The following is a 22,419-nucleotide window of genomic DNA, read 5'->3' as shown; positions in this document are numbered from 1 at the left end:
TGTCATGTGAAATAGGCAATATCAGTCCTGATTATTTAAAGCAATAGTTTATAATAGTTCAAAGAACAACATGGTGATTAATAAAATAACACTTTATAAAAAATAGTTAAAAAAAAGAATATAACATCACTACTAGAAAAAATCATAAAAAACAAAAAAAACTGTTCTTTAAAGAATTGGATTAAAATATTTATTTGTAAAAACTCACTACGTCTGTGGCTTGCACTGCTTAAACTTAATCTACTCTAAACACCTATTTGACAGCAGTGCTGGGTAGGATCACCAATGTAGTCAAAAACAGAAAAAAATTCCCTTGCATTTTTAAAAAGTTTCACGTATACATGACAATGTTTTCAAAATGATTCACGTTTACACATATCCGCGAAAGCAGGCAAAAATGCTGTATTACGTATGCCAGGCCAGTAGTTGGCGCTGTCACCTTGTTAGTAAACAGTACCCAAAGTGATGATTATATGTTATATATGATGTGTCTCCGCTGTTGGATGTAATATTGGTGAAGTAAATCCACACTTTGCTGAAAAAGCATTAGCAAACTTCTGAGCAGCAACAACAGTACCATATATACTGCCATTGTTGCGTATGTTTGTTCGCGCTTGACTTTAAAATCGACACGTACTGCCATGTCTACATACCTAACACGTACTACGCATGCGCATGAAGTCACCATTGTCAAAGATTCACATATTGGGTGTTTACACGGAAACAATAACGTGGCATTTTCAAAAACTTGCACTTTGAATCCCGTTTTCAAAAATATGCGTTTTCAGTCCCCAAAATGCTGTTGTTGTGTAAACGAACAGGCAAAACGCATAAAAAGTTTCCCGGTTTTGGCTGAAAACGTTGTGTAAATGGCCCCTAACTTACCTGTGATTTTCTAAGGATCCTGCAGACCTTGATGAGCTTGCTTCAGGTGTGCTTGATTAGGGTTGGAGCTAAACTCTGTTTTAAAATGTAATGTATTCCTGTGATGTCAAAGATGAATTTTCAGCAGCTATTACTCCAGTCTTCAGTCTCACGTTATCCTTCAGAAATCATTCTTAATATGCTTTTTATTTTTATTTTTAAATAGAATTGCATGTAACATTATAAATGTCTTTACTGTAATCACTTTTAATCAGTTTAATAAATACTTGCTAATTAAGATTAAAAAAAAAAAAATAAATAACTGACTTAAAATCTCATATATTTTGTCAAAAGCAGTCAAATGAGTACCATGTCCAAATATTTATAAAACAGTTAGCAAAAAAATCTAATTCAGAAAATAATAAATTTCCTGTGGAACATAAATCACCGTAAGTTCTCATTTGAATTTTTTTTTTTCAAGTAGGTTTATAGGATGCTTTTATAGGGGATATTTTGGGTATTTTATTAGTTTCAGGATTTAATGCAGGAATACACTTTTTAACATATTTCACCAGTCCTTCATAAACACATGTTCAGCACACACACTCACACAGGACTCACAAAACGTAGCTCACCAAGTTTAAAAGAAGACTTGTGTGAGGTTTTTTGGCCTGAAGCTTGCTCAGCACTTCATTATTATGTGCCCCTGACGATGCTGTTTCTTGGAAGCAGCCTGTGCCTGCTCTCCACAGATACTTGGAGACAAGACCCTCTCTTTTGAGCCCGTGATAACACCTTCTACTGCAGTCTGATCAGCTCTCTAATCAGAACCCGCTTTCAGTGGCTCCTTGTCACTCTGAGACTGCTTAAGTGGCATCAGATGACGTCTGGTTATGTTTGAACATCTTTGACATTCAGTAGGAATTGAAAGTGTGCGATTCATTCACTGGTTGTGCAGATTTAAAAACACCCAATTTCACTTTCCTTTGTGCATTTTACCTGCAGCTCAAGTTCACATTCACCTGTTTGCTTTTAAATGAAGCTAATGACCTGTTTGTAATGTTGTATGTGTTTAAATGAATATTTTATATCTGTGTTCATTTCTTAAATGCTAATGAAGAGCCTTCAAGCTCATGTCTGTGTTTTCATCGTTCATTTATGGTTTAGTTCTCAGTAAGCACATACATTATAACCCTGGCGGGTCTGGAATAAGATTTGATTTTACAGCAATGCTTTCCTGTTGCATCAAATTATTTTTTTCTTTCCTCTTTCCCTCGGGTTGGTCTAAATGTTTTTGTTTGCAGTCTCACACATTTTTAATGGTGCACTAGATTAATGGCATCCAATTCTGCTGTCAGGTTTGCTTTTAGCCCTCTCTGACTCCCTCATTATGTGCCCAGCGAATGGCACAGGAACATCACTCCACAACTCAATGAGAAATGTGTTTCACCATCACCCTGACTCATTCACATGTAATTTAAAGTGTGGCAGAAGAAAATGCTACGACTACTTTTATTTTATATATATATATATATATATATATATATATATATATATATATGTATATGTATGTGTGTGTGTATATATACTATCGTTCAAAAGTTTGGGATCAGAACGATTTTTTATGTTTTTTTTTAAATAGTTTCTTATGCTTATCAAAGCTGCATTTATTTGATCAAGAATACAGAAAAAAATAATATTGTGAAATATTATTATGACGTTAAATAATGTTTTTCTATTTTAATATACATTTAAATCTAATTTATTCCTTTAATGCAAAGAACAATTTCCAAAAAAACAACTACATTCATCAAAAAAACATTTTCCTTCAGAAATCATTCTTATATGCTGATTTATTATCAGTGCTGGAAACTGTTGTGCTGCTTTATATTTTTTGGAACCTGTGATACTTTTTTTCAGGCTTCTTTGATGAGTAAAAAGATAAAAAGAAGAGCATTTATTTAAAATAGAAATCTTTTCTAACAAAATACACTACCGTTCAAAAGTTTCAGTAGAAGGTTCAGTAAATTTTTAATTTTTATTTTTTTTTGAAAGAAATTAAAACTTATTCAGCAAGGATGTGTTAAACTGATAAGGAGTGATAGCAAAGATTTATATTGTTAGAAAAGATTTATATTTTGAGTAAATGCTGTTCTTTTAAATTTTTTATTCATCAAAGAATCCTGAAAAAAGATAAAAAAATATTTGGCAGCACAACTGTTGCCAACATTGTTAATTCTAATAATAAATCAGCATATTAGAATGATTTCTGAAGGATCATGTGACACTTTAGACTGGAGTAATGGCTGGTGGAAATTCAGCTTTGCATCACAGAAATAAATTTTATTTTAAAGTATATTAAAATAGAAACCATTATTTTATATTGTAATAACATTTTGCAAGATTACTGTTTTTTTCTGTATTTTTGATCAAATAAATGCAGCTTTGATGAGCACAGGAGACTTCTTGAAAAAAAAACCCATTACAAGTCTTACTGATCCCAAACTTTTAGAACAGTAGTGTGTGTGTGTGTGTTTAAACATACCTGTAGCTTTAGATATTGATACTGATGTTTTGCATTGTTGTATACTTGTGCCCTGAGCATGTAACCTCAAGAATTCATACCATTAGTCAGACTCATGACCTCTTCAGATCAATAATAGTGAATGTGCTGTCTGTTTTTCCAGAGTTATGCATAGATCAATAATATATTCTGCTGTGCCCCTCAGGACTGAAGCGCAGAATGTGATTTGTGGGGGTCCATGTCTCGTTTGAAACAGGAGCAGTCAGTGTCTATGGAGTGTGTGCTAGGTCAGGACTATCTTATTACATGAACAGTCTGAGTTGTCATGCGTCAGCTTTTCATTGCATGAAGGGCCTCCCAGGTGCAGGTCATCGAGTGTAACTATGCCAGACACACATTGGTAATGCAATACATTATTTGAAGCCTTACAGGATGTTGCAGTAAAGCGGGTTCATTAGTGATGTATATTTACAGCATACGATTCATTTTAATCGTCCTTCCCGACACTAACAAGGCAACATCACTCTTCTGCCTCAGTGCTGAACTAAAATCATGTGACCCCCCACCCACCCTCTCATTTATCACACTGAAAAAAGATTTAGTGTAGAAAAAAAATTTCACTCAGAAATTGCTAGTGAATTTCCCAAACTGTTGCAAAGAAAAAAAAAAAAAAGTTCTATATAAAACACAACAAAACAAAACAGAATCCATTCCACTATCTATCCATCAACTACAAACAAAATCAATTTAACAAACATATTTCTAAATATCAGAAAACAATTTGTGAATAAAGCACAATTTCAGTTCCACTTGTTCAAGAGAACAAAAACGTCAAATTATTTAGGTGAATGATTATTGTTTTTGATATAAGATTAGTCTTTATACTGAATACATTTCATAAAAAATAAATTAAAATCAAAGATTAAAAAAAATAATAATAAAATTAAAATTATAAATAAATAAAGCTTGGATGAAAACACCTATATATATATATATATTTAATTATTATTATTTTTTTTTTTCAGTCTTTTAATCTAAATCTCAAAATTTGCATAAAAATGCCTGGATGGAAACTCAGCTATTATTAAGCAGTCCTCATATATAGAGTGTATGTATTACAGTTAAGTTGATTTTAAAGGATCTCTATAAAATGTTTACTGACCTGTATGAATTGACTTTAATTACCCAGTACAGCATAAGATACAGCATTTAGATGCATTAATCTGCTTTTACTTTCCTAACATCAGCTAAAAATACTTGACCCAGTTTTTTTCACACTATCCTTCAAACATTCCTGAAGATGTTTAAAAGGAATGTAGGCTGTGTCCAATAGCAGATGCCTCATTCTCACATATTTGACTAACTGGCAAAAATTTAAGTTACTGGGTAACTACATATGAGATAGCGCCCTTTTTTCAGAGAACAGTTGATATTGATAAGACTTGTAGCAATGGGCTATGATACCTCTCTAGTCCTTAACTTCACCACTGACCTTTGAACTTAGATGTGATAAATCAGGCACTGTATGTAAGAGTGTGTGTAAAGGGTGCAATGAGGTCACATTGGCTGATTTATCTTGTTTGTTTAGCTGGATAATTTACTTAAAATAATTCTGCATACAGATTTTTGGAGTTTATATTGAGGAACTTGACTACTAGACCATTGGAGATCTAAAGAATGAGAATAGTTCTTTCAGAGATATAAAATTATGTTTTGTTAATGAACAGTCAGTCGTTTATTTTGTGAATCACTGAATCACCATTCTTTTTTTTTCTTTCAAAGATACAGGGCCATAACCATCATAGATATTAGAAGTATTAAATATTAAAATTAGTGTTGTTATTTTCAATATTTGATTTTGAATGATTATATTTGGGTTCTCGCTTGGTCCAGAATATGTTTACATCCATGAATATCAATATAAGTGCTATGAAAATGTTCTGTGAAATTTTTTTTTTTTTTTATCACATGACATTTTGCTTGTGCCTCATGACATATTTGCATGGAAATTTGATTGTGAAACAATTTCGGTTTAAAAAGGTGGGGGCTATGATTTCCGCAATGTGGAAAACATGGATAGAATTGCAGAATCCAATAATAATAATAAAAAAAGGAATTTACTGTATAATGCAGACTTTGACTGAATTTATTAAAGTTTGTATAAATTAATCAAACGGAGGTCAGTACACTTCAATCAAACTGATGATTAAGTGCATTCGTTTTCTTAGTAATTTTTATGTTTAGAATGAATCATACTAAATTGACAGTCCTAGTAATTACAAAACTAGCAATTACAAATCACAAAGCTAGTAATGACATGTTTTTTAACAAAACTACTTGTGAATGAAGAGATTAGTTTTGTTCATTCCACTAAACTCTGACCCTGCACATTTAAAGTTACTATGGTTTTGCATGTGATCTTATTACAAAGGCATGTGCACACACAAATCCAAACACATAATTTGCTTTTTCTCTGGTACTCACCTGATCACATAATGACTCTCTGTCCACTCTTCACTGTGTGTGTGGGAGGAAAGAGCTTCTCTCTCCACGTCTCTCTCTTTCTCTCTCCACTACACATACATTTTCTTCTATGCTCATGTTTATCTCGTCTGTTCTGCTTCTTCTATGATGTCGGAGGCAGAGAGAGAGGGAGAGAGAAGAGGTGGGTGATTAATACACATATATACAGTATGTATGGCAGTGGCAATGGCAATGTTCTGCCTATGGACGATAATCCCTCTTGCTTTTGTTCCTGCAGTCCCTTGAGATGAACACAGACACTGCTAATGCATCACTGTACTGAAGGAAAGCCCTGTAAAATCTCATTAGACTGTCATTACTGAATATACTGATATTAGACTCACTTATTTTCCTTGTACAAAACACAGACGGCTTATTTGAACAGAAAGCAGAGGCATAAAGAATAGGACATTTTGTGCTTGTTGCAGCAATATGGTATAGTAAGAAGAGGGAATGGTTATTTTTTGTGTGCATGTGTGTTTTTTATGTTTTGGGGTAAAGCAGACCGTTGTGAGCAGAATGGCACAGAAGGGAGTAAAGGGGTGGGGCCTTTTTGCTCCCCCATTCATATTATGCAAATAGCTCTGAGTCTGTATGCGTCTGATTGGCTGGCTGGATGTGTTGCTGGCTGATAGGACAGATAAAGCAGCATTCAGCAGTGAGGCGCTGGGAAGAGGAGGTGGAGAGCTTACAAGGAACAAGAAAGCGAGAAACGGAAGATCCAGAAGGCTTCTATGTACAGCACAAGCAAAGAAAAGATATACAGCTATTATATTCCTTTAACCACCTGCATGTGCACTAATAGAAGGCTGTGCAAGCGGAAGATTTAAATGACAAGGTTGAATGTGGCTGAATTGTGACTCTACCGTTGCAGCCCATTCACAAACAGCGGACCGCTTCAAGCGCTTTGACAGGGAAGAAGATGAGGAGATTCTGAGTGACACTCATCTTGCATGGAATTTTCATCTTGTTCCCCGATCTCAACCGTTTTCAGGTGACCAACCTTGGCTGTAGTCCAGTTCATCAGGCTGAGCTAACGAAGCTGAATAAAGGCGGGGAGATATGTGAAGAAAAAGCAGACAAGCAATCAGCGTGAGTGCAGCGTCTGTTTGCACCTGCCACTGAAAAGACAGCTCTGCCAGCACGGCTTTTGTCGTCCGCCTGCCTTCCTGGCGATTGAGAGACGGAGGCCTCTCGGTCGAGGGGAATGGAATCCAGCCATGCGGCTCTGACTGGAGTTGTTGTTTGCCTTGTGCTGTCAGTGGGCAGCCAGTGCCTGCATTCTCCTGCTGCTGCTACTGACTGTTTCCAGATTATCTCAAGAGTGTAGGCTGAACATATTTTCTGCTTGCTTCTGCCCTTCCACTTTTAGCCACACTTGGGCTGAAGCAAGTGATAAACAACTTACTGGATTACTCGAATTAGCCTACTAAGTAAATGGATGCACTGGGGGGGATAAACTTTTCTTGGTCGGTTTAATACAGTTCATTGCATCTTAGACTGATTCTGCATCTCTGGAAGACTGCGCTGGCCTGAATATTTTTCTATTTTCATCCCCCGAGGTGCCATTTTTATCATTAACTATCCACCGTTTATGCAGAGGCTGTAGTTTCCATAGAAATGAAGATATCTGGGAATCTCTGGAGACTGAGTGTGTCGGAGTGAGGTAAAGGAGAGGCACAGGAAAAGAACTTGGTTGTGATTCCTTAAGCCTGGGGTGAAAATATGTTTTTATGATAGTGGAGGTCACCTATGCTGAATGGATGAATGAAAGAAGAGATTCAGGGAGACGCATATTTTCCAGCCATTTCTCACTCCAAGGAAGCGAAGATACAGAGAGATACAGTGGCACTGTTCTGAAAGCTCTCCTTTCTCTGAACCGCCTCAAGCAAACAGTGAACGGGGAACAAAAAATGTGAGCCATGTGCTGAAATGCTTTCCATGCTGTTAATTGACTTGTTCAAGAACTCTATTCTTTAATTTTTTAGTTTTTGGAATACCTGTTGAAAATCTATACTGACAAATAGAGGACACTGATGTTTTCATTAGTGCCTGTCACTTTTAGGTGAGAAAAGTTGCAAACAAGACTGTTGTAGCATGTGGGAAAAATTGTTCAGTGGTCATTTGCTAAACTTATAGGATGATCGCATCTGTTTTTTGCTTCGGAGGAGCATGACATCAGCAACGAGCAAATTTCCAGCACTGATACCCAAAGCCGGGTCTCTAACAGATCATTTGTGCCTCATTGAATTCTGATAAATATTGGGTAGAAGACTTTATCCTTGATTAGGAAAGTAGGACAACTTCACTAAAGTCGGGATCAGATACAAGACAATAAAATGGATGACTCCAGTATTTTAAGGAGGAGAGGCCTTCAGGTAAGGACGAATGATACATCTAACATTATCAAAAAAGTCGTTTAAAGGTTTTGCTTCAGTTTACTCCAGTTTAATATCTCTGACTAGTCACATTTCATCCTTCCGATTTGCTTCCTTTTTCATTCTTCACTGTTGCTGTGATGTGTCAGCAACAGTGAAGACTGAGAAAGGAAGCAAATCGAAAGGATGAAATGTGAATTAATGTCAGATTAATTCAGGGTTTGATTTGCTTACTGGCTTTCCTGTCTCCTTTCCTATTTGAATTATAGGAACTGTGTTTTAAATGGGTAAAAACTTTTTGTTTGGACAGCTGAACAAAGATTTAATCAGATGTGAACAGATAAAGTGTTTTAGACTGCTATTAATACTAGAAATGAGGAGCAGGAACCATGGTTACTGTAGTAAAACTTGAATCCCCCTTGTTATGTGACCAAACTCAATTCTTTGTCGGGGCAGTTATCATGTGCAGTACATACCTCCCCACACCCTGTGTGACAAGAACAGCGTGAGGCATTCTGGCTTTGACTTGCCTGACACAACATAAACATGCTTGTGTGTATATATAGACACAATTAACACTTAATCACCTGACACAGAAGCTAAACTAGGGAGTGTAATTGCACACCTCAACGAATATATTCCTGGCTTTTTGCACACCCACCTCTAATTAAACACTTAACCCTATTAGATGACAGCTTCTCTATATTATAACAATCCAAGGGTGTGTTGTGTAACTGCATTCACTGTCAATTCACTAGTTAACCTGAATAGATGACAGCTGCTCTGTTAATTTGAGAACATTGCCCCTTGAACTCAAGTACACTGTCAAGAGATACATAAGGTTATTTTTCATATCTCATGTCCATATATTCAGTATCAACTCTAATTGAACTACACTGTTACTACACAATGCAGTGCAGGATTCAGGCTGCTATTGGAGAAGCTGTTTTATTGTGTTTTAGCTCGCTGACCGCAGGGTTTTTAGTGGGCAAGATAAGATGTTGGTAAACAAGATGAAAAGAAAATTGTCCTGCTGTAATTCAGATAATATTTAAAAGGCTCATGTAAAATGGAGCGGTGCAGGATTGCACTGAAGTGTCATTCACTGGAAAGGCATTTCGCTGTTGAAGTAGTTTGTATCCAGGAGGTGTGTTGTTCCTGATGATGTGTGTACTTCTGTGTTACAAGCATCGAGAGCCGCACGGTCACAGTTCGTTTCCATTCCGGGTAATAGTGGGGTTTTTAAGGCACTTTACGGTTCTCAGTGCTGTCATTTGTGCTAGGGTGTCTGTGTTTTTGCCCGTTGGCTGTGGGGATGGATGTGGTTGAGCTGAACTGTGTGTTGTGTCTGTTCACTCAGCTGTGCAGTGGGGAGGTTTTGTCTCAATAAATCTACCGTAGGGCTTTCTGTCTGCCAGAACCGGACAGTGCGATGAAACAGCGGGCTTATTCTGCTGTCTGCTGTAACTTCTCATTTAACTTCATATGCTGTTTCTACAATCACTCCGAGTCTGTCAGCAGAATCTGAACAACACCAGAAAAACATACACTATTGTCAATAAGTAGTCAAAAAAAATCGTTTTTGAAGGAAGTTAATTTGTTTAAAAAAATGACTGTAAAATGGTAAAATTATGAAATATTATTACAATTTAAAATATCTATATATATTTTTATGTTGAGATAAAATATATATTAAAATATAAATATATTATTAGATGAAAAGGTTTGTTATTGTTGATGTTAAACAGTTGTGTTGCTTAATATATTTTTGTAAACCGGTTGGCATTTTTGTTTCTTGATTGTTTAGCAAATCAAAACTTCAGAAGAATAGCATTTATTTGTTCTAAATTTTTATAACAATGTAAAAGTCCCCAAACTTTTGAATAGTACTGTATGCACATATTCACTGGGGGTCTTTCGAGATCTGTATTTTTTATGAACATATTGACTGATTGCTGATGAATAGGTCATTATGGCTTAAAGCCATGCATCCCCTTAATGCTCTAAAGTGGTCTGAGCAGTTAGTCACATGGGGATCAGGCCCAATATGGCTGGCCAGTGTGAGACGCAGTGCCCTAGAAAGCCACATTTGGCAGTGTTTATGGGAAGAGGTTAAAGGCTGAGGGGAGACTAATTCTCTGTAATGCTTCTGAGTGGTCTCCTAAGGCCGAGGCCTGTTTAATGCCTTTTCCTTAATGTCAGTGATCATCCACATGCCCCTGACAATCAAACACTCTTTGGTCACAGCTTTTAATTGTTCTCAGGCATGGCATGATATCCCTTATCAAATTGATCAATTTATTATTGAATCAAAATGAAGTAATGTAGCTTAGGTGTTAGGTGGTTTATATTTGCCAAGCAGTGTAACCTTGGCTTAAATGTATTAAGTTTTCTATACACATTTATTTGATCAAAGTATAATGAATTGTGACATGTATCACAATGTATAGTGTATCGTAAGGTAGTTGATTAAATCCAGCCCTAAAATATATAATCTGTATTGTGAAAATGTATATATATAAAAAAACAACAACACTCTATAAAAATTAAAATAAAAAAACACAATAAAAATTTTTTTTTTTGTTGTTGTTGCCAGAAACCTTACAAAAAAAAAAGCATATGATATAACCACTTTAAACCATTTCAGACTTGGCAGCCTTACATCCTTATTTAAAAATATGAAAGCTTAGTACTTAGTACTTTTAGACATTTTCAAAAGTTAAATAGATTGTCCTGTTACATCATTTCAGTTTTTGTGCTCGCTCTTTTATTCCTTCTTTGGAAATACTTCTTTAGAAAATATGAACATGCCCATCTAGCTCATCTCACAGTTCCAAGGATTAGAAGTGTAATTTCATTTGAAGTGAAATAAATAACCTTTTTTTGTGAGGGGTCGAAGCTGATTAAGTTCAGCTTATTAAGTCTTAAGCCCGGGACACATCAAACTAGCGGTCGGCTGTCGGGCAATGTCGGGTGGTTTTTGAGCATCGGTTGGCTTTAGTTTTTTTTGGGGGGGGTGTTTTCCACACCGTTGGTTCTAGTTGGACACCATCAGCTGTTTTTCGGGTGATTTCTGCATGTTGAATCGGCGGTGGAGCTTGTTGGCAAGAAAGAGAACTCTGATTGGCTATTCAGTGGCAGCCTCCCCTGGGCCCTAATGCCCTCTGGTAAGGCATTTTATTTACTTAGGGGGCGATGTTGGCCTGTTTGTAATAAAATTAAAGTAAATATACAAATACATTAGTATTGTGTTTTTTTTTTTTATTAAATAAGACCGTAATTGATGTCATAAAATCACAAGTATGTTTTGTTTTGAATTAAAGGTCAGATGCTATAGCTTTATAGGAGTGTGAACCTACACTGGTCTCACGGTTCGGTTCAATTATGATTATCATGTCATCGATTCAGTTCAATTCGATATCATGATGCATTGACGATGCACTGCTTACCAGGTTGTTCATAAAAGCTGAAATGTGCCCAGATGTCGGCTTTTAAAGTAGTTGGAGCATTTTTAATTAGTTGCAATCATGCCTCGCCTCCTTCTGCCATTGTATGCTACCACGACAAAGCACGTACGCGACAAATGACGTCAGAAAAGCGTCAGTACGTTATAATCGGTTATGGTCTGTTACTGAACCAATACCGAATCGTCCTCATCTGCATCGTGATACGTCGTAGAAATGATTAATTTCGACACCCCTAGCTTACATGAAAATCTCAAACATGACACTTGTAAATTAAGTAATTTTATATATACAGATTTATTCATTAATGTGTAATATGTTTTTTTTGTTGTTGTTGTTTTTTCAAATAGATTGTGAAAACTTAAATACAAGATGCTCCAAAAGATTTTCTGAATTTGTACAACTATTTTGCTTTAGACCATCTACAAATGTTACATTGTCTTAAAAAAAATGCAGTGATTGATTTATAGTTATTTTCAAAGCTTTCAATGTACTGTCATTATAAAAGAACTTCATTGTTGTGTATTTAATTCTACCAAGCACGTTTTTGTTATAAACTAACCAAATTAAAAAATAATTTGTTTATAATCTATGCATAGGAGACTTGGTGTTGTTTCCAGACAAAAGGAAATATATCGCTATTGGCATCGGCTATCGGCCAAAATGAGTTTAAAAATATCGGCATATCAGATAACAGCAGATAACAGCAACATTAGATAACATCCCTAGAGAGGTATGTTCTTTCACGCAAGCGCAGAGCATTCACGCTAGTTGGCTGTCGGCTGAAGTCTGTCTGATGTGTTCTAGTGCAACTTTTTTTGCCCTGATGCAGGCGATGCGAGGCGACACCACAGTCGGCTCTCCTCCGTGCTAGTTCTTTGGCGTCAACTTGGTGTGTCTCTACCCTTATCTGTGGTGATGTTGCAGGCTTGATTTTTCATCATGGTTACTCAGGTGAAAGTGTATTCAAAGGACTTCAGTTTTGTATGTTACATACTCTGATGTGACACAAACACACTGATAGATGGCCCTATATTGTTTAGAATGTGTTACGATATTATCTAATTCACACCTTGCAATTTTAGGCAGTTAAACTGTGAACTGTAACCCTTATTTGAGGCGTTAACACTAGGAATGCAGGTCTCTTGTTCTCTAGCTCTGTTGTTTGCATTGATGATCTAGAGATAGAGGTATTGGTGTTGGGGCTGTGGTCTTTAGGTGCAGATGAGCTGTTGTAAAGTGTAGAGGTGCCGCTGGGCTCTTCATCTGTGTTTCTCCCATTTCCTGACAGGTTAGAGTGTTAAATTGTTCTTATACCCTGGTGCGTTTGTAGGCAAGGATTTCAGACATCAAGATATTACACCCGCGCTCTATTGAATCGGAAAAGAAAGGGAGGAGGTGATGAAGAGGGTGCAGTGTTTGGGGGATGAGATCTTTAGGAGGAAGTTCAGGTTGTAATGGCTCATATTTCGACTCCTGTTGCTTTTTTATTAACCTCAGTAGTCTGGTGCAGTGACCCACTTTATGCTTATTCATTTTCAGCTGCTGGCCTCGATAAACAACTTGTCTCTCCCTTCTTTCTACTGGATCAACTTTTAAATCTTTTAGACATGATCTTATTTATTTTTATTTTTTAAATATTTTTATTGCAAAAAGTGTCAAAAAAAGCAAACATTGCTCTTCCTGTTCATCAAGAGAGTGTGCAAAAATCCTTTGTTGTTGTTTTAAATCTCAGCACCCTGGTTCCCACTTTCTTTTACACTTATTTAATTTTTTTTTTTTTTTTTTTTTTTTTTTATCTGTCTTCTGGCAGACTACCAATATTGAAGCAAATGGTTCTAATTCAGCAAGGAATTATCGTATTGGGGCAGTGTAAGCATATCAAGTAAGCAGATTTAAAGTAGTCAAAAAGGTTTCAAGGTGTCTCAGGCAAAGTCGTTCTAAAGGGAATAGTGTAAGGCTAGTGTTTGGAGCGAATGCTGGACACTGACGGTTATGGCCTGCTCCAGGATCCTACCAACAGACAGTGATGAGAACAGAAGGCCATTAGCCTGCAGGCGCTCAGTGAGCTGGTACGGAGTCAGACTGTGCATTCTCAAGGAATCAATACAGGCTGCATCTCAGGTTGGGCAGGTACGAGATAAATTTAGGGTTTGTAAGCAGTGTTTTCATTCATTAAAAAATCTCTGTATAGTGAGGAATTTTTGAGGGCTGTCTCAAAGTGTCGTCTCTGCTACTAGATTTGTCAGAATATTTAAATATTACATTTTTCTATGCCTTATGAATTTCTCAGTCTTCCCAACATTTATAGCCATGTTTGGTATAAAAAAACAACTTTTAAAACAAACAAGCAACAACAGAACTATGACAAAGAGATCCTTCCCTTTTGTTATGCTGTGTGCTTGATGTGATCTCCATGCTAGAGTAATAGAACCCACTCTGCAGCCGTTTGTCTGAATCACATGTGCAAAATCTTTTGAAACTTACTACTAAAACAACACCATTAACATTATCTGTTCACTGAAATTTGGCAATTGTGGTCAAGTTTTCCAGTTTTACAATCTACTTGGACTTTAATTATTTGCTACTCTCTATTGTTAATCTCATTTATTTTGCATGACTGACACTTTGCAATTACTGACGCAGCATTGTATTTTGTCACTGGGAAAACAACATTCATGGCTATTGAGCTGCTAAATAACTCGTGACCGCATTCTGACCAGAACAGCCGCTTACAAGAAGCTAAAGGGATACTTTCTGATGTCTCAGCAATGTATTACAACCGGCATTAGTCTAGTTTCCCCTGAGATTTACATTTTCATTAATATCTCACTTTTAATACAGCAGTAGTCTAAAGAATAGCTTGATATCATAATTAAAGGATAAAGGCCCATTTGTTTCAGCACATCAGTCACTTAGTGTACACTAAGAATAGTTGTTTAGAGTGAATGTATAGTGTTTCCCGCTGCAGGCATCGTCGCTAACCCCTTCTTCAGCCCCTGCATGAGGCATGCTTGAATGAACACCAGCAGTGTGAAAGTCGTATTACTCTAGTACACAGCACAATGATTGAAGTAAGCTCACTCTGTAAGGTCGTTCAGACCGCAGAGATGCCTGTGTCCTAGTTTTGTCTGTCCTCATAACAGTACAGTGCACTCTAAACTTTTTCACTGTATTTCCTAGTACCTGTTTCTTTGGAAATAAGTTCCTCACTGGAACTTGTTTTGCATGTTTTTGTAATATGATAGCGCTGTTTCATGATTATCTGATCAACGTAGCAAATAAAAATAGCAAAAAAGTGTGTATGTGTTTGTGTACTTTTTGTGGTTGAATTTGCCTAAGACGAATGTGGCCTATGTTAGAAGGAAGGCAGGAGGTATAGACAAATTCAGGATATTGAGGTAACAGTAAGAAGGAAAATAATAAATATAAAAGACTAATAGATCATCAGTTTTTTCAGTCATATTCTTGCGTCCCATCCATTTTTTGTGCCATATACTTCTGGCTGCTCTGTCAGTACAGGAAAGCCTAGTCTTTTCCCAAGATGATTGAGACTGCTTAACAAACCTGGACTTTAAAGCGCAAGGGGTGTGAATGAAGGCAGTGTTGTCTACGTTACACATTTCACTATGCTCCTACTTGGGGAAGTGAGGCGATGCTACCAACCGCCCTGTCAAAGACTTGGATAAATGCATTAAGAGCGCAGCAGTAAGCTCACTTTGAGACCAACATGAGAGCATGAGATCATCGTTTTAGATTGAATAGAGAAGGAGGGGTGAAGGGGAAAGTGCCAGAAAGAGAGTGGACTCAGCTGGCAGAGACTAAAAAACACAAATACACAAACCCAGACTTGGATTGGTGGCTTCACAGCAGACAGTATTACTTAATGGTAATGAATTCTGCTCTTTCTAGCGGGCTTAATCAGTGTTGTCCCCCTTGTCTTTGAGATAAGCCATTAAAATAGACAGTAAAAGACAATCAATGACAGATCACAAACTGTGGAAAAGATTCAAAATCAGCATGAAACTCTTTGCAACTAATTGTACTTATGAAATGTTATATTTTACAGTGAAATAAGATATTTACTAAGAAGAAAATGTAAAGAGGGACTTGATTTTATCTATCAGGAATTGATTGCATTGTGAAAAGTGGGTGGTCCATATTAGAATCTAGCCTGATCAAGTTTCCATTCAGTTGTGGAGAAGGCATCTCAATATATCCTATATTATCATTTTCATAATGTTTATTACACTGTTAACATCATTAAGTTGTCATCATGTTTTGCATCAAGTACAATAGTAGCCTCAAAATGCATTATTTATTTGGCTTGTGTTTTTGGCTTTTAAATAACACTTTTTTTTTTATTTGCATGAGCTAGATGACGTCAACTGAAAAGGAAGGTCATTTCAGAGCCAGAGCGTGTCATTGCATTTTGATGTTAGATTTCAAACACAAGCATTTTGTTTTCTACAAAATTCAATTGGAATGACATGCATTAATGAATCTTTCACAGAAAGTTCAAGAACGTATTAAAGTAAATCGGGTCAGTTTTGATTTCATGTTGGCTGTACAGTTATATGAGAGATTGTAAACAGTATGTCCTCTACTGAAGCCTTTCTCTTTCAGACTGTTCATCAAGGTCTCAATCAAGCAGCAATAAAGTACTTGCCTTTATTAAAAGCCTGCCACAGATATATAGTTATTGAAACGATTTAGTTCTACATTGTTTTTGATTTTCTAGTATGGAAGTAAACTATACCCATTAAGATAATTTTTATCGGTTTGTGGGTGAAGAATAGAGGAGGTTGCCAGAATAGTGTCTAGACACCCCCTGCCCACACTTGGCCGTAGGCTAAATACTGTTTCCAAACACAGTTTCACAAAAACAACACATTTAGACAAACATGGACACTGTACTTATTCCCTACACTTAAAACGAACAGTTCTCTCCTGATGGAAACTATAATACTGCGACCATCACTTTTCTTTCTCTCTGCTTTTTTTTCTTCCGTTCGCTTCTTTCTCTCTTTTTTCCTTTTGTCTGGCACTTGAAGTCAGTGGACTCTGCTGTATCACATCTCTCAGTAGGCATTAATCAAATGTATAGCAAAATAGCATGTCTGTCTGTTTGTGCTGTTGGGGGCGGGTTTTGATCGTCTGCCTCTCCTGTAGTGTCCTCCCTGGGGAGCCAGACCTCCATCCACCCTCACACAGCCATTTCTCCTTCAGCTCCTAGTAATGAGCACCATTGCTCCTTTTGTCTCTCTGTGTTTCTGGCGTCTCTTCTGCAGTCCATAGCACGTTCATGGGCTTCATGCCTTGATTGCTCTTTCTCTACATTGGCTCTTTTATTTATCTGGGTGTGGCGTGTGGCCATCTTCTACCGTTTTCTCAGTCAATTTTCTCCTCCCATTATATTTAATTTTCTTTATCTTCTGTGATTTCATTGTCCTATTTTGTGTTAATTTTTTTACTACAAGAGCGCGTTCATTGTTGTCTTCCTGAGATGTGCATTTTAGTGGTTGTTTTTATTATTCTGGAAATTTCTGTAGCTGTTTTCTTTGACCAAGACAAATGAGGTTCTTTCTCAAGCATGCAGACATTTGTGCCGAGTCTGTGTGTGTGTGGGGGGATTGTGTTCAGGGTTGATTGGGGGGTGGTGGATATGCCAGAAGTGTGAACTGAAGATTTTGAGTTTGATAGCACCTGGGAGTCGAAAACTGACGACCAGAGAAGTGTCTGTTCGCCTACTGGTAATGAACTCAGACTCACAGTCATGGGGGACAGGAAGAAGAGAGGGAGAGTGTCAGAGACAAAGATGGGACAAATATGACTTCATTACTCTCCTAGAGGGGCATAGGATCTGTTTAGCAGCGTTATAGAATTTAAAGTACACTTTTCTTTACGCTTTTCCTTTACACAATAGGTTTAGCTTTATATGACCATATTGTGAATAAAAATAAATAAATAAAAGATAGATAGATAGATAGATAGATAGATAGATAGATAGATAGATAGATAGATAGATAGATAGATAGTATTAGATACTATTGTGAAGTAGATACTATTGTTAGTATATAATAGATACTTTTGTTAAGTAGTGTATATATATGTGTGTATGCACACCTTTTTTTTAAACAGTGATTACATTTTGTTTAATAATTCATTTTTATGTTCACTAGAAATATACTAGCATTCAAAAGTTTGTGGTTGTAATATTTTTAAATGTTTTTGAAATAAGTCTTATGTTTGTAAAATAAATACTAAATACAGTAATACTGTGAAATATTATTACAGCGTAATTTTACAGTTACACTTCTGTTTTAATATATAAAATATTTATTTATTTATTTTCAGCAGTCATTACTCCAGTCTTCAGTGTCACATAATACTTCAGAAATTATTCTAATATGGTGATTTGGTGCTCAGGAAACATTTGTTATTATCAGTGTTGAAAGCAGTTGTGCTACTTAATATTTTAATGAAATTCATGATACTTTATTTCAAGATGTACAGCATTTATTTGAAATAGAAATCTTTTTTTAACATTATAATTGCCTTTACTGTCATTTTAACTGTCACTGATCAATTTAATGCATCCTTACTGAACAAAAGTATTGATTTAAAAAAAAATCTCACCGAACCCAAAATTATCATATTTACTAGAAATATAATTTATATGTTTTTTATGTTATAATTTTTTTCCATTTAATATTTTTTCCATTTGCTATAAGTAATTGTATTTTTGTCAAGTTTTCTATTGATCACTAATTCCTTTTTTTGCAAAACAAAATTTGCAAGAAGGTGGAAATATTACATCTTTCATGTATTATGTAGATTGTCAGTGTAGTACTGATTTTTGTTGTTCAAAAATGGGTTAGTCTGCCTTAGTTTCGTTAATACATTCGCTAACCAGTACTGCAGTACTGACTTTTCAGTTCTTCAAAAATGGGTCAGGTTGCCTTACGGTTTCATTAATACATTCGCTAACCTCAAACGTTACTCACGACTGCGATGTTCCATTCCTGCAACTTTCAGTTAGAGCAAAACAGTATTGAATATCATCACGATCAAACCAATTGCTGCACTGTATTGTTCAAGCCCCATTGTGGTGAGGCAATACACGGTAACGAGCAATTCTGCCAACATTGTGTTTTAAAGCTCCTCTGTTTTCAACAGGGGGGATGACGACTGTCACCCTATGTGTAGGAGACGAATGAGTCCTCTTTGAATATCGCAGCTGGCGAGATATACCAATGAGACAGCCTGCTGCTACACGTAGAGAGCTTTTCAGAGATCTGACAGAACGTAGCTCCAGAAACGTACTGTTAGCTCGACGCTAATGCAAAATGATCTGTAGAGAAAACAGTGCTGGTGATAGCTTAAAGCACTAAAGTTCAAATAAAGGTAAAATCAACATAGCTGTCAAACAGAAGCGCCAAATACGCTTCCCGCTTGACATGCTGGTACATCATTACTCCATTTTAATTCTTCAAAGGTAAACAATAATAATAATAAAAACCATCTGCCAATCTTGACTCCAGCATTGTGTTTTTCTTCACTCTCCATTATCTCCACTTAGACATTTCATTGAGGATTGTAGATTTAATTTAAATATGCAAATTCTAATTAGGATTAGTGGTTTTTTTCATGTCCTTTTTTATTTCCACAGTTTGATAGTCAGTGTGAATAGCTAGACTGATCGCTAGATTAGCATCTGAGTGAGGGAGCACAGAAGACAGAAAGAGTGAATTAAGGGCTAGGCGTCCTCTTCTGCCAAAAGCGTACCACAATAGTAGGGATAATTACTTGGTGCTCCTTTCCAACAACATGAGATCCTCATATATCACGACTGATAATTGTGCCCGTTTAGCCCTCACGCAGTATGACAGGCTGCTGGCGCCAGCCAAGTTTTTCTGTGTGATGATGATGATGATGGGGGCATCTCTTAAAATCTGCAGCTGCATCTATCAGAAGTGTTTCACAGCATTTCTCTCTGCATCCTTCCGCTTGCCCTCCCTCTGTTTTTCTATTCACTCTTTTCTCCTAAACCTCTTTCCCTGTGGCCCCGCCTCAGCCATCTTCCTGTCCTACATACTCCCAACACCAACTTCAATTAATATGAATGAGCTGCAACCCAAATGAGAAACACTGCTCTCTCATACGCAACGGGGTTCAGTCTGTTCCATGCATCCTGTGGTAAATGATGACAATGGGAAAGCTGAGATGTTTGCAACTGCATAGCAACACCCTTAGTAATCATCTACAACAGTCTAGAATTAAGATGGTGAGTTATACACGGGCAAAGACCTTTCATATTCTGAAAAAAAAAAAAAAAAAGCTCTTATGGAGCATTTGCACATTGTAAACCTTAACCTATTAAAATCATTGTTTTTTTGTTATTTGGCGCAGTTTCCAATAGTCCATTATCCTCTGATCCAGCCCAACCGTTTTCAATCACTCATTATAATGGCCAATTATATGCCAATTAAATGCCAATGGCACCACATTTTCCTTCTTATGTTTATTGTTCTATCTGTGTTACAATGACCCAGTTAATTAATATCCTCCTGTTACATATAACTCTTTGATTTGGCTTTCCCTCTCTTTCTGTTTTTCCCCCCATCAGTTTCATTTACTTGTTCATTGAAAGCAATTAGTCTCGACAGCCTAAGTACGACGCCCCATTTGCTCCATGAAATGATTAAACAGCCTTAGAGGCTGTTCACGATATTACAGATTATTTCTTTATTGTATTTTTGATTAAATTAATGCAGTATTGTCATATTTTAAAAGAAAGAAAGAGAAATATATATATATATAAATATAAAAAAGAGAGGAGCCCCCCCCCCCCCCCCCCCAAAAAAAAAATTGCTGATGCAAATTTTACAGTGCATGTTTTGCTTTTGAACACATTTTATCTGATAGCTGGCAATGGAGACATTTTACACTCCACATTAAGGTTTTCTACTGTATACAGATGCAAAGCTGTTGGTTACATTTGCTGAGCTTTTAGTAGCATGTTTTCCTCTCTGCAGCACTTCTGTAGCTCTATAACTCTGTCCTTACCCCAGAAACTCAGACTGGGAGCAAGGCCTCCCCTGGGTCCACTGTAATTAATTCGTTAGTCCTGTGTAATGAAATCAGCCAAGACTGTGCCAACGTGTCCAGGGGTGGCAGTGTGCCTGTATCTTTCACTCTCACACCATGTCCTTACCAGGTGTGACTGGATAAAGCTACAAGCGATAAAAGCTATCTCTTCCTTGTTAATTTGAACAAGCAAACAGCAGCGGGGCATTTTGTTATTCATGTAGTTACGTTTCTGCTTTATTCTACTCCCGCCACTGGCCTGCTCCACACAACAGTGCATTAAAGATGAAATATCTCCTAATTGGTTGAAGTTGCAGCAGTTTAATGTACAGTACAGATGTCATATTTCCTATTTGCTTTAGAAGTGGGCATTATTGGTATCCATCAAGTTTATCCATCTGCATCTATAATTTTCTGTTGAGGAAATGTGCCACCGTGATTGCTGTGCTGTCCTGCACACAGCCTGTCACTGTCAGAGGCTGTCCAGTGTCCCTGGTCAGGTCTCGACGGAACCAGTGAGCTCTGACTTTTTGGCCGGAGCTGTCTGTTTCCATCCTGGAAGCCTTTGGACACTGTACTTGGCTTGGGACAGATCAGCACTCAGTTTATGTATCAAGTGTCAGTTTGAACCTCACATGGCTGCATTTTTTAGAAGTGCTCACTAAGGAAAACATCCCTGTTACTACTACTGTACTATATATCTCTTTCATATTACTAAGCTTCAGCACAACTCATCCAACTCTGTCTGTTTCCGGGTTTATCTGTTTCTTGGAGTTACAGTAAATTACATCTGTACAATCTCCAGCTATTTTTCCAATTTTTCATTGTAAAAGAAACAACTATTTATACCTTTCCGTTCAAAAGATTTATTTTTTTTTGTTAAAGAGAAGATATTTTAGTTTACACTTGACAGTAGCAGGGTGATAATATTTCACAATATTTCTGTTTTTACTATATTTTTAATCAAATAAATGCAGACTTGGTGAGCATAAGAGACATTTAAAAAAAATAAAATCTAAACAACCCCAAACTTTTGAATGATAGTGAAAACAATTAATTCAATTAATTTTCACACATATACATTTAAAAAAGCGTGTATATTTAATATTTAATTTTGCTTATCAGACCAAAAACAATATCGGTTGTCTCAAGTTATTATTATTGAATAATTAAACACAAAGTGTGTGTGCATTTTTTTTTTTTTATTATTAAAGCATTTCTGCACTTTTTTGGAGTTTATTTTAAAACATTTTATTTTAAATTAATATATCCATGAAGTGTATCCACAGAGGGTGATGTTGTTCTTGGATGGTCTTTGCTGTCATAGCAGCTCTGGTTTGTTTCAGTTCTCTAGCTCTGCTGTTGCTTTTTTATTGAGAACTGTGCTCTTGCTGGGTCAGGTTGATGTGAGTGGAGCCTGACTCTGCCTGTAATGAATCATAATGATGCTAAATGAATCTTCAGTGTGTATTTTGTCTTAATGTATGGCTGCTTAGCCTCAAGAGCTCTGAGGCTTTTGTAATTAGCTCTGCTAGCTTGAAAATATGCTGGAGGGCATGACACCACAAGTCAGCAC

At 36.6% G+C, this 22,419-nt stretch overlaps 1 protein-coding gene across 7 annotated transcripts in view; it reads left to right on the top strand.

Moving 5' to 3' along the window:
• The window catches only part of LOC109099302 (microtubule-associated serine/threonine-protein kinase 2-like), a 135,523-nt gene that overhangs the window by 48,634 nt on the left and 64,470 nt on the right, over positions 1 to 22,419 (top strand). The window contains exon 1 of one of the 7 annotated variants that reach the window (XM_042758417.1): positions 5,965 to 8,289. The exons of the other annotated variants lie outside the window; for them this stretch is intronic. Within the exon in view, the coding sequence (XP_042614351.1) occupies positions 8,251 to 8,289 (39 nt within the window). The 5' untranslated portion in view covers positions 5,965 to 8,250. Of the gene's footprint in view, positions 1 to 5,964; positions 8,290 to 22,419 lie in introns of those variants that run through there. 7 annotated transcript variants of the gene reach the window in all.

This window comes from Cyprinus carpio, chromosome A6 (genome assembly GCF_018340385.1).
Source record: "Cyprinus carpio isolate SPL01 chromosome A6, ASM1834038v1, whole genome shotgun sequence".
NCBI lineage: Eukaryota > Metazoa > Chordata > Actinopteri > Cypriniformes > Cyprinidae > Cyprinus > Cyprinus carpio.
Note: the sequence above shows the minus strand (reverse complement) of the source record. Positions and strands in the feature narration are given on the sequence as shown.